General features: G+C 42.0%; 1 protein-coding gene across 2 annotated transcripts in view; it reads right to left on the bottom strand.

The window, feature by feature from the left end:
- Positions 1–10,684: 10,684 nt before the first annotated feature.
- Positions 10,685–13,373, bottom strand: part of CDK6 (cyclin dependent kinase 6) — a 98,850-nt gene continuing 96,161 nt past the window's right edge. For both annotated transcript variants that reach the window (XM_033165765.1, XM_033165766.1), the window contains exons 7-8: positions 11,324–11,459; positions 10,685–10,897 (exon numbers count right to left, since the gene is read on the bottom strand). In XM_033165765.1, the coding sequence (XP_033021656.1) occupies positions 10,751–10,897; positions 11,324–11,459 (283 nt within the window). In that variant the 3' untranslated portion in view covers positions 10,685–10,750. The remainder of the gene's footprint in view (positions 10,898–11,323; positions 11,460–13,373) is intronic.

Below are 13,373 nucleotides of genomic sequence, written 5' to 3'. Positions count from 1 at the left end.
TGGTACTTTTGAAATACAGACTTTTATATCCAGATGCCAATATTTACTTCTAACTCTGTGGCTTTCATTTATGGTTCAACAATTAGGTTGCCAACGTTTTAATCAGTGGCTTGATCTACAAGCATTAGCTAGTGATAATGTTCATCTCAGTGCTGAGAAAGGGATCATTTGCTGATTTCAGCAAATCATGCCACTAATAAATAAACGGGAGCAGGCTATTCAAAGCTTTTGTGGTAAGCTGGCAATCCTATCAATAAACACAGAATACTTTGTAAGTCATATTTAAGAGAACATAACAAGAGCCTGATGGATCAGGCCAGTGGCCCATTTAGTCCAGCATCCTTTTCTCACAGATGCCTGTGGGAAACCTGCAAGCAGGATCCAAGCACAACAGCCCTCTCTCCTGTTACAAAAACCTTTATGTACAATGATACCTAAGGCTTACTCTAATGACAAGAAATCAGTGAAACGGCTTTAGGTATCCATCACTGACTTGTTTCTAGTGACAACGTCAAACCAAAACACAGAAAATAAATCAAGGTCTTTTCTTCTAATTTTAATTTCCAGCACGATCCTTTTCCACTCTACTGTTCTACATGTACATTTCGCTTTACCAAAACTTTCAAGTTTACATACATTTTAAAAAACAAAACAAATGAGACCTAAAAAATACTACGTCCAATAAGCTTTCTCTCTTCAGTTGCAAAATGCAAATATTATACTATGCGGCTCATTCAGATTATGTACTTTATATCCTGTCTAACATTTAGTCCCTACAATCAGATTAGCAGCTTGCGTATCTAAAACATTTTAAGGCAACCTATATTGTAAAAGCACAGACCTTCTACACTTGCAGCTACTGACACGTTCCCTAAAAAGGCTAGTGATATACTACACTTGTTTTTAACTCTGAGAAGCCAATAGTAGTATCCATTTTAGTAAAGAAAAGCACACATCAATTAAAATAGCAATCATTTACATTGCAGATAAAATAACTTGGATATAAATGTCCATCTTTTCAACAAATGTTGACCCCAACAATTGGGTCCAAGTGCTGTTACTAACCATGTGTCCTCACTGCATCAGTCAGTTACGAACCAGGAACCTGAGACTGCAAACACTCTCTTGCAATTGTAAACACACTTATTCCCAAGTAAATCTCATTGGTTTCAATGGAAGATGTTGAAGACCAACTATGCTTAGGGTCGAGACCCTGAAACTGTCGTCTTGAAATGACTTGCACTGCAGTGATCCTGTAGAAAAGTCAGTTGACTTCAAGAAATGTAAATGAAACTACTCGGGGATAAATGGGTTGAGGATTGAGATTTTATTCTGTTCCTGTAACAGCCCAAGCCAGCTGAGCCAGAGGAACTGACTTTTGTAGGATGATTTGTAGCCCCGTCACCAATATTTGCACTGGCATATCTGTCTGCAAAAATGGATACAGCTGCATTTTGTATCATGGTACTTGGGATGCTCAATCAACAACATTTATTTGGGCCAGCAAGTTTTAGGATCACTCCATTAGTCTAACTGAAGCATGGGAACTCTACATGCACACAGAGACTCTTATCAGTTTGCCCTAATAGTGCAGCCCAGTGCTGCTCCCATCTATCCAAGTGAATGGGGAGACCCATTTACATGGAAGCTTTGCTTACACATCTGAGCACCCCAAGTTTAGAACCAGGGGACACACTCCATAATCTAAAGACCTGCATGTGCAGAACCTTCCCATTCTCTTCCATGAAGGGATCCATGCATGGACAGGAGATTATTGTCATGTACAGAGTGATCTCCTTGTGCTTAGATGTGAAGCTCCATGACCATGAAGTTCTAGACTTCCATTAGAACCATTGGATTAAGGCTATTGCATAGAAGTTAAATCCCACTGATTACAATGGAGCTGTACTTGGGACCACAGCTGAAACCAACTGAAGCATTTAGCTTAATTGCAGGCTACAAATTATACCGCTCTTGTATATTTTGCATGTTCAGGCCCTAGGACTGAAGGAATATTAACTTGTGAGGAAATAAAAATACATGACTATATAATTAAAATAAGCAAACTACTCAATGGCACATGTACAAATGAAAATATGTTTGGATTCTAAGAGAATGCACCATATTCCCCACATTCTGGATTTCAAGTTATAAAACAGGTCTTTGAAGCAATGATTTTTACACATATATATATTATATGAATTCTCAGGTTCTCAGGAGGGCAAATTCTGCCCCAGGCACCAACATTCTGTGTTTACACAGCGAACCCACAGACACACAGCCTTTCACACAACTCTCTTTAGCAGGAGGGGGGATATAACAGGGTCTAAACAGCAGGTGGCTGGGGTGGAATGCAGGTGTTCCCCACCATATACGCTATTCTGTCATCAATACGTGGCAAAAGCAAAGGTGTAATGGCTGAAGGGGAAGGCATTTTAGGTAGACCACTACAATATGGCGTTGAGGGACATAGCATGAGATGCAGAGTCAAGGAGAACAGATTATTACCGATGGCTCTTCAGGAAGGACACGCCAAATATGTGTAGAAAATGGGGACCTCAGTTGGTATTTGATCTTGCTAAGGTGAACACATCATTCAAAAATAAAAAGCGGTACTGGATCAGAAGAATACAAAGCGGAGAAACTGTGACCTTCCACATGTTTCTGGACAAATCCAAGTTGGAGTCTGACAACATCTGGAGAGCAACCCCTGTCCTAGTGGATCTAAAGAGCATGGGATAAATCATTATTTAAAAATGCAAGCCACCCCCCCTATAAATTCAGCCCTCCTGAATGGTACTATTTGATTACCAGTCAGTGGCAACAGATTTGTAAGGAGACCACTTTGCAGGGTGGCGGGTCTGGGCCCTGGCCTCTCTGCTGCTGACTCCACCGTCAAAGTGGCCCTCCAAGGCTTCTTAGGCAGGGCTTTAAGTGCTTTCCTTTTTAGCTAGGAGAACAATTTGTTAGGAACTTACAAAGGTGCCTTATTCTGCTTCAGACCATTAGCCCATCTAGCCCAGGATGGTCTACTCTGGCAGGCAGCTGCTTTGCAGGTTCTTAGGCAGACTCTTTCCTTGTTCAACCACCTACGATTCTTTCAAATGAAGATACCCGAGACTGAATTTGGGACCTTCTGCATGCAATGTGTTGCCTCTACTGCTGCACCAATACTCATTTTGCTGTATATCAGAACCTACCAGGGTACACTGTTAGCATCCGGGCTCTGAATGAGGTGCAGAGGGGTGGGAGCCTGTGGCCCTCCAGATATTGTTGCACTTGAACTCCAATCAGTCCCAGCCAGCATGGCCAATAGTTAGGGAAGCAACATCTGGAGGGTGACAGGTTCCTTTCCCTTGCTCCAGGGAAAACAGGATTTCTTCCTGCAAATGCAAAAACCAGGTTAATGAGGGAACTGAACACCTTATTTGTTTCAGGTTGGACCTGAAATGGCTTTGGACAAGCTCATTCTAAAGTGCCTTATGAAAAAGCTTGAAATGCTGAACAGCACCAGTCAAGACTATTCATTGGTACCTTCCATTAACTTATAGATTGTGCTATACACAGTACAAGTAGGTTTTAAAACATAACTTATAGGTGAGCCTAACCATGTCTACTCAGAAGTAAGCCCTACTGAACTCAGCGGGGCTTACTCCCAGGTGAGGGAGGGTTAGGACTGCAGCCTTAATCTAGGATGCCATTATGCTTTTACAGCCAGGAAAAACGAACCCCTCTGTATGAAAGTTCCAACACACAAATTGTATTAATATGGAAGTGTCCCTGGGTTTTGATTCCATGTTGTGAAATACTTTTAAAGTTATCATGTCACAGCCCGCAAGAAAGGTAAATTACTATGGAATTACTTTTGTTACTAAATCCAGAGTTTATATAAAAAAAAATAGTTTGAACAAGCCATGCCCATGGATTCAGTCTCTTTTTACCATACGGTTTTTACATTTATTGCCTTAGAAATACAGTCTTTTTTTCTTAGCACCACAATTTCCCATAGCCTTAGCATCCGTTAATCGTTAGCTTTCAAAACTTAATAAAATCCTGCTCTACCCTAATAAATCATCATGAAGGTTTACCCAAGGTTTTTGCTTACTTAGCTACTTTTAAGTTTTTATAAATGAGTTCCTCCAAAGTTATATTTACATCTAGATCAATGGCCACAATCTGGGAGTTCTTGTATGCTTGCTTGGGCATGCATGGCTCCCCTCACTCCTACTTTACCTCTTCTGCTAATTGTCAAGAATTAACTGGACTAATTTCACAAAGTGTGCATTGGTGCCCCTTGTGGCGACCCACTGGAAGTGATACAAATCATGTTCGGAGACACAGCACCCCTCTGCATGCAAGAGATGCCATATGTGTCAAGCTAACTGCTGGATAAATCCCCTCGAGGAAAAGCAGCCCAAATGCATTGGGAACAAGTGATTAAGTAATAAATGCAGCTCGTCTGCACAATACCTTGTGTGTTTCTCATTATTGTACTTGGGGAAGGGCTATAGCTCAGTGGTGGAGCGTCTGCTTTGTTCCAATCCCCAGCGTCTCCCAAGGATGGCTGGAACAGACCGTTGTCTGAAATGCAGAAAAGCCACTGCTGAGTCAGTGTAGGCAATACAGAGCTGGATGCACCAATGGTCCGACTCAGTATAAGGCAGCTGTCCATGCTGGTGACCCTCCTTTGCTTGCTCTTGTGGTGAGCCAATTTTTCTCTTCCAAGGTTCCAGCATGGGTCCTTGCAGGCAGCCAATCAGTTCCTCCTGACCCTCATTGCTTTCAGTTGCTTCCTAGTCAGGGCTCTCTTTGATTTGACAACAGCCAAATTTTGGCTCTGCTATGTGGCTTTGTAGCTCTCCTCCTAAAGCAATTTTTTGTCACAATTCTTGGGTCTCTCTGCCTGCTAGTCTTCTAGCTTCCTCATCTGCCTGCCTTTCTTTTTACTTGTTGCTCCTACCCAATCTTGCTTTCTACATTCTGTCTAGGCCCTCCTATGGGATTTGCTCCATCACAACTCTAGCCTTGGTCATGATGGGACTTCTACTTTCATTTGCCCACATGCTTGGCTACCCATAGCTCAGTACTAACAGGACATGCACAATACTTGGCTACCCATAGCTCAGTACTAACAGGACATGCACAATACTATTTTTGCATAAACAGGTTATATAATTTCCCTGCATGACCTCCATGCACTTTTCTACATTATGTTGTTCACAATATAAATACCGAGAGGCATGGCTTCGTGCTAATGTGAGGAACATTTTTTTGAAACACCCTGATCCTAAGCACAGTACTTCGAGGGGTTTCAGTGGGTTGTAGTTGTGCTTAGGATTAAAGTGCTTGACCAAATTCAGTAGCAGGAACAGCAAGTGACCACTACAGAGCAAAATCTCAAAAAAGTGTGAGGATTTACCTCTCCTGAAGTCATCACAAAGCCAGCAGTTCTCATTGAGTCATAAAAGAGAACCTTTGCAATTGCCTGAACACCATTGGTTCAGAGCAAATGAATAAAAATGGCAAAAAGGTACATTGATGGGAATTTGCAACTTAAGCATTCATGGACTAGAACTTGTAATTGCAGGGTACCCCAAGAATAGTCTTTCCCCTACATTTTGATAAAAATGGGTTGGACAGAAGTAGCCATTTTGCAAAGAGCCCTTTGCTGACAATGAGAGTTTGGAATGTTATATGCTAGGAAACTGCTGAACCTCACTGAACTGCTGATTCTCACTGAACCACACATTTGCAAGCATTTGTGGCAATATGCTGAACAATATTATGAACAAGGGAAGTTGGCAACATTGGGCAGAATGCAGAGGAAACGACCAACACAAGCACAGAGTTATGTGCTAAAATCTTATTAATTTCATAGGTTCTCTAGGTCAAGGGTGGCTAACCTGTAGCCTTCCACATGCTGCTCAGCTACAAGTCCCATCATCCCTGTCCACAGGGGACTGAAATCCAATATCTGGAGGCAGATGAAGGACACAGGCTAGCCACCCATTCTCTAGGTATACCTACTGAGGACAATGTCCACTGCCTTCCAAAGCTCTGGTCTCAACACTGTGTCTCTACAGATATAGAATACCTGAAATTATGTCCCAACACCAGTCAATAAAATTTAGTGGGGTGCGATGGAACTAATTAACACCCTTTCCAAAAGCAGAATATGAGAGAACATCTGACAGAAAGTACTGGTAGTGAATTTCTAATCCACATATTGTACTAGTGAATCTCATCCAAACAACAATACTAATTAGAAAGATTTCACATAGCAGACACCGCAAAAGCATTGCATGCTTCTGTATTCACTTTCATTTAACACAGGAAACACAGTTAAAATGCCTGACCTTTTAAAGCATAATGTACATTTTATGACCGGTATAACTATCTATATAGAAGTCCTGATAATGTTTGTAAGTTTGCAAGTAGACATTATCTTTTAACTAGAAGACTATCACAGCATATCCAATTATTCTACCTTTTAAAATAGGCATTGTTTCTAGCAGCCAAGAGATTTGTCCTTTGTACAAATAAAACATTATTCTAAAATGAGTATCTCATATACATATAGAAATGGAGCACAATACATTAGGCAACATGACAATAGATTTTGGCAAATGAAAATGCAGGTGGACAATCCAAACAAGGCTGATATATGATACCAAACAAAGCAAAGGGCCAGTCTATGACTTCTGCTAACCCAAGCAGCTGAACTAAATGATATGAGAGCTTCAAGGTATTACCTTCCAGTGGGGCAGAGGATGTTGGTGTACAGTACAACATACCAAGGCTTTATGCCTTGGAATGCACACTGCACATGCTTAAGTAGTCAGATCCTGTGTTGACCTATCCCACCTGCATGGCAAATGACAAGAACCGTGTAGCTGATGCAATATCCCACAAAATTTATTGAACAGTATGGGTCCACAGGGGTGTCCTATCCTGCAAGGTATTTTTCTTTTCCCACAGAAGACTCCTCCTGTACACCCAGTTTGGTGCTCTTGATCCCAATCCAGAGAGCTGTGTTTGGTGGGCTTGGCATGTACAGCAAGGGCAGATTCCTTTCCATCTCATCACAACTGCCTGAAAAACTGATCCTCGGGCATCAGGGAACCTTCCAATGCAGCATAAGGAACTGCTGCCAGAAGTGGAAAAAGCAAAAGAGCCCCATTGGTCACCCCAAGCCCTTGTGCGTTCTAGAGGGGCTCTCTGGATTGGGGCCAAAGATTTTAACTGGAGGCAGGAGAGCTTCCTATGCAGAGGTGCCTTAAGCATTTATAGTTCCATTCCTGTGCTGAATGAACAGATATGCACAAAGTTACACATCCTAAAGCTTACAGAGGTTCATAACGTATATTTTGTGGCACCTGGTGCAAGGACGACGACACACGCACACTTTTAAAGGGGATAGTCAAACAAAAATATAAGCAGCTGAATGACAGGATTAATATGCCAGTAACCGGGGGTACACTGGGGAGTATGGAAAGGTTCCTTCTCTAATCAGGGACCCAGGAAACAGCTTTATACCAGGTCTGTCTATTTAGCCTGCTCCCATCTATGTTGGCTGGCAGTGTTCTCCAGAGTTGCCAGAGACTGAACCAGAGACTTTCCACATGGAAACTCGTGCTCTCCCCCTGAGCTATGGTGTCTCCCCAATCCTCCCTCGGGCAGCTTGGTTACACCTCAAACATGGCAGCAATTTGGGTAGTCTTGAAGGAGACTGAGGTTAGCATAGCATTCTTTTTTTTTTTTTTTTACAGTGCACCCCCAATAGTCCTTCCCAGATGCAGGTGTACTTTGACTACGGAAAAATTACAGGTCCTGGAAAGTGCTAATTTGGGCTGTATGCAGATAACATTTTTTTCAGAGATAAGAAAAACAGTATCATAGAGATAGTGGCACTCATGGCAACATACCTTGATTGATTTTTGTAAAAGGTGTTTTGATCATAGACCTTTGGCTTATAGGAACATAAAAAAGGATGCTTCCTTCAAAATTCTGGAAATGTGCACCACCTAGTGGCAGCACTCAGAATAATCTCACACTTTGCCAATTGCATCAGTGGGGCATAGTAAAGCATAGTTTGGTCCTGTGAGCTTAATTTTTTTATAGTTCTGAATGCCATCTGTATGGGGCAGGGAGTGATCAGGCCTACAGTGGGGATTTTTTTTTTTTGCCCCTTTGCTCTTGCAATGTGATATTGAGTAAAATCAAAACTCCACCCCACAGTTGCTGTTTGTGCCAATAGCACATTCCCTTGTGCCCGAAAAAGCAACGGGGGCGGGGGGGGGGTGATTTTAGTCAGGATCACACCATGGGATGTTGGTGGTAGTAAAGGGTCATCCCCTCCCCTTGCTCTGACTGGGCATCTATGTGCCCACTACTTAAAAGACTAGGAAAATCAAGCATGCAAAGTGAAGCTACACACTGAACCTAAAGCAAACCTTCTGTGCTATGTGATGCTCAGGGCACACCCAAAAGAAAGCTTTCTCTACCCTTCATTTGAGGCTTTAGGGCAAAGGATGAGCAGCAGCACCTGGGGGGGGGGGCAGTCCACCGCGTTGCAGAACTTTTGCACACCAACATCCTTCCGTTTCCCTGCTGCTGCATGGAGAATGCACCAGAAAATGTTGGAGAAATCTCCTACAAGCGGACATGCAAGGACAAGAGAGAGTGGCTGATACAGTTCAGGGCCAAATTACAAGTGACCTTACCAGCACTGTTCTGCCCTTGAGTATAGGTCCTCATTTCCAGTGCTGGCCTCCCTATTCTGATTGGCAACCAAGCATGGGGCTAGTGGGCTTTAACCCTATGTGCTCTCATTCTGATCTGGATCGGCCTTCCCTGCACTTGTAATTTGCATTGCAAAGAAAGGTTCCATTTAAACACATTTTTTTTGGGGGGGGGGGAAAGAGAGCCCCAATCCAGATTGGTAATGCAAAGGGTTAAAGCCACCTGTCCCCATGCTAGGGGTTTAATACTGGTCAGCCTGTCCCCTGGGAGAAAATTGCACCCAAGGACAGAACTACCCAATTGTCCCATAGAGTTCGGCCCCCAGTAAATTGAAACGACAAAAACAAAGGATGAGTTAGCACAGCAATAATTATTGTGTGTGTTAACAGTACTAGCCATCAGTTATTTCCAACAGCACCTATCCCTCTGGTTGTTGCTGTTGTTACAGCTGTAACATATTTGGGCAGTATTTCCCTAGAGTTACATCTGGATCACTACAGTAGAACCAGGCTAGGATTACATCTTTCTCTCATGGATTAAAAATATTTCATCAAAACCATACTACAAAAATAAATTTTCTTTTTAAAATTCTATTTCTTAAAAAACAAAAACCCTTAAAACTAAAATATATACAAAATTTAATGTAACATTTAAAGTATTTGTGATAAGGCAGCTAGGTGAATTACTGAATAAAGCTGGCTGGCATGTTTGGCAGAGAAAGCAGAGCAAAACGATCAATCTAAATGGTGATTCAGAAGGGCTCCTCCTGCTTCACTGTGTAGAAAAATAAAATATCCTAAATTACATGAAATGTCAAGGATCTGAGGTTGATATGCAGGGACAATTCATGCACTCCAGTGCCTGAGGTTTATTGTGGGTGGAGCATTCAGTGTTTGTATGTTAAGCAATGCTGTAGCGAGCACTTGCCTCCTAACAACACAATCCTATGCATGCTTCCTCGGAAGTCAGTCCCACTGAGTTCAATGCATCTTACTTCCAGGTAAGTGACAATAGGATTGTGAAGTCAGATTTGTTCTCCAAAGACAGGAAAAACATTTCAGCACGTGCTATTCATTGTTCACTGAAAATAGTATGGAGGTAATACTAAAGGAACACTTGGTTTTTCGTATACCCATTCAAACATGTTAGCTGGGCATGATAGATGTCTGAAATGCATCACTGCAGAAGATGTACAGCAGTATCATGAAAGGATGAATAAAGAAAGTACACTCTGCGATGACTGACATAATAACATTAGCAGACTAGAGAAGTGATCCTTACATTCTTTAAAAAAAAACCCACCTTTTCCATATGTGCACAATCTTGTTAATAATACCCTTGTGCATTAAGCTAGAGACACAAGTTATTATGAGTAGCAACAAAATGCTGTAATTATCATCTCATGTTTCCTATCAGGGAAGGACATTCCTGTGTGATTACAATAGCCAGATGCGTTTGTACACATTTCTCTTAACTGCAGGCTGTATAGAGGTTCAGTATTTTCAATGTCATTCTTTTAAATATTGCTTTTAAGTAAGTAATTTTCTGAAATCATTTTTTTAAGCAAAGCAAACAGACTATCACCGTTAACTCCAAAGGAGTACCGAATCAGACTTCAGCACCTAGATACCGAGGTTAAGTCAGGTTTTGGTATTGAGACTGGATTTCTCTAATCCACGGCGGCACCATTCAATGTTAGGAAGAAGAAAATGGCAGCAAAACAGGCCAGCAGCTTCTCTTCACCTGGTGATCCTCAGGCAAACTAAACAAACATCAAGCCGCAGAGGGAGTCACTGGAAGCCTTGACTCTTGCATTTGCTTTGATGAAGGCAACTTGGTCATTTTCTGAGGAGAAGCAGGTCATCATCCCGAAGAAGCACTCAGACAATGCGTAAAGCCTCTGGGGAATAACCTTCAGTCAGACAGCTATGGGTTTTTTTTTTTTACCCTCAACGGTGAGCTTATCATCTACATTTTGTTCATCAGTTAAGTTGGACCTCAAGCAGCCTTATGGTGTAGTCATCTCAGTGGAGTTTTGAAGGGATGACAAATCAGAGTCTGTATTCTCCTTGCATTTTTCCAGATCATGAAAATAAGGGTGAGATAAGGCATTGTAAGCTGATATTCTCTTTGTGGGGTTGAATGCCAAACATTTCTGTATGTAGGGAAAATAAGACAATAACAAATTAGAAGGCACTGTGGAGTCTGAGACAACATCAAGGCTCATCTTATGATACTGTCCCTTAAAAGCTTAGCAAATAATGGCAGCAGTTCCTTTATTCTGATTAAAGGAAAATAATGGGAAAACTGAGATTTTGTGTCCTTGCTTCCAACCCAGCCGCAATCCACCATGAGGGAGAGAAAAAACACACTGTAATTATTAATATCCAAAACGAGCAGAAAAGATTTTAACACACTTCATTTACGGATATTTTTTAAAATATATAATCAGAGGTTCTGACATTTGTACCCATCATCACTAGTCCTATTAATTTCATATATAAAGCATATTGCTTTTTGTTTGGGTCATGTGATACTGGCAGCAGCTTGCTTCTAAAGCTTCAGTGGAGCAGACACTTACAAGCAGCAAGTCTTTGCCTAGTTCATCAATATCCGTTACGAAAAGCTCAATGGGCTGCGGATCTCTAGCAGGAAAAGCATTCCTTGGGAGGGCAACGTCGCTAGGCCAGTCCTCTTCTTTGGGAAGCCCAATTGCACTGTGCAAGGAAGAAAGGAAGAAAGAAGCAGGCATTTAACTTCAAGAAAAGCACCACTACTTACTGCTTCATTCACACCCCTGCACTTCTTTTTTTACTATCTGATGACATATCTCACCCACTTGAAAAATGCACTTTGTGCCTAACCCTGGTACCATCCCTCTAAAGCACACTTCCCCCAAACTGGTGCCCTCCAGATGTTGCTAGACTACTACAACTCTTGTGGTGAAATGGAAAGTGCTGCCTTGCCCTGCCACTGCCGTACCTGCTACCGCCGGTGCCACCTCTCTGTCCGCCCTACTGCCTCTGCCGCTTCTGCAGCCAGTGCCAATTGTGTGAGATCTCGCACACTCAGCAAGACCTCACAGGATTTCAGCCGACGCTGGCACCGCTTCTGCGCTGAAGCAGGTGGGGTGTCCGCAGGGCTGTCGCCTTGGGGGCTTCTGCTGCCTGAAGCAGCTGATGCAGTCTGCCTAGTGCCTAAGCCAGCTGTGCTCCCCAAAATTCTCCACCCCTCCACTCCCAAAGTTAAAAAAGCAAAAGCCAATTAGAATTCAATGGGGATCACCCCAAGGCTAGTGGGTTAGGATTGCAGCCAGAAAAACCTCAATGTATCAGGGTATATCAGAGTTTACTTATTGTTATTACTGTTCTTATTTTTCAGTGGCATTGCAGCTTACGGCCACATAAGGGGAAACATACAGGTGTCTGTACCCAAAGAGATTAGAATCCAAAACAGACTATGTTGAAAAACAATTAAGAGAGAAAAGAATGGGAGATCCCTGTCTGGGAATGTGGGCAAATACAGTTACACATACTGTACCTAAAAGTTTTTTTGCAGCTGGGAATTAAGTGGGCAAGCCAGAAGGTTTAAAAAAACAGGGCTGCAGGTAGAAAGCAAGGGAAGCAGGGGTCCCTGATGGATGCCTCATTGAGATATTTAGCTGTCATTTCATACCAGATTATAAGCAAAACTGGCATTTGCAACTGAGTTCAGTATTCCTTTGAGGCACAAAGCCACGTGGACGGCCGGGAAACAAGAAGGAAATGTTTATGTTGTGCCACAAGGCGGCAGCACTGCTTTAGTTTCCCAAGAACCATTCTTTTGGTGAGCATATCTGGTGAAGCTGTGACTGTACCTCAAGGTGGAGGATTCTGCAGGTGTCAGGAGTGCAGAAGGCACAGGATAACCTTGCAGATCCCTCCTAGTGCTGAAGACCACCCTTAAGCAGGTTGATTTTGTTGTGACCGTTGTGCAAACTCATGAGTCTTGCATGCATGGTTTACTAGCAAATTAAACGTACAGTCAGAAATAAATAAATATAGCTTTCAACTTCCTCTGTTGCAACTGTCTTTATCATAGCGGCTTTATTTATGTCAGTTTTTTTAAAAATAATAATAATCAAAACCTATACTAATGCAGAATTTCCCCCGTGATATTTAAAATTGCTCCACAATGTAATATAAAAACACCCCGGGATGGCACATAACATCAACTAAATGTCTTTATAACAGGATTAGCCAAGAGGCAAAAGAAGCCCAGGAAAAAAAACCAGAGGATACAAAACACAATGGATGCTGGTATCTTATTAAAGCCCAGCCCAGATGAGAGAGGCAGCCTGGGAGGCCCAGGTGAACTGCTGGGAGGTTTTGAACAGGATACAAGTGAAAATAACTAAAAATGAAATCAATATGAAATGAAACAAAACTATAACCACAATTAATGAGAGAGGAAAGGTTGTATTCAATGCATTTTCCCCACCAGAAATGTCACAAATAGTTTGCAATGGTCCTACTCAGAGTATGTCCTTTAAAATCCATAGGCATGGCTAACTCAGGGTCATTAATTCCAGTAGGCATTTCATTATTTTTATTTCATTATTTTATTTATTGAATTTATATACCACCCTATAC

This window comes from Lacerta agilis, chromosome 12 (assembly GCF_009819535.1).
Source record: "Lacerta agilis isolate rLacAgi1 chromosome 12, rLacAgi1.pri, whole genome shotgun sequence".
In the NCBI taxonomy this organism is placed as follows: Eukaryota; Metazoa; Chordata; class Lepidosauria; order Squamata; family Lacertidae; genus Lacerta; species Lacerta agilis.
Note: the sequence above shows the minus strand (reverse complement) of the source record. Positions and strands in the feature narration are given on the sequence as shown.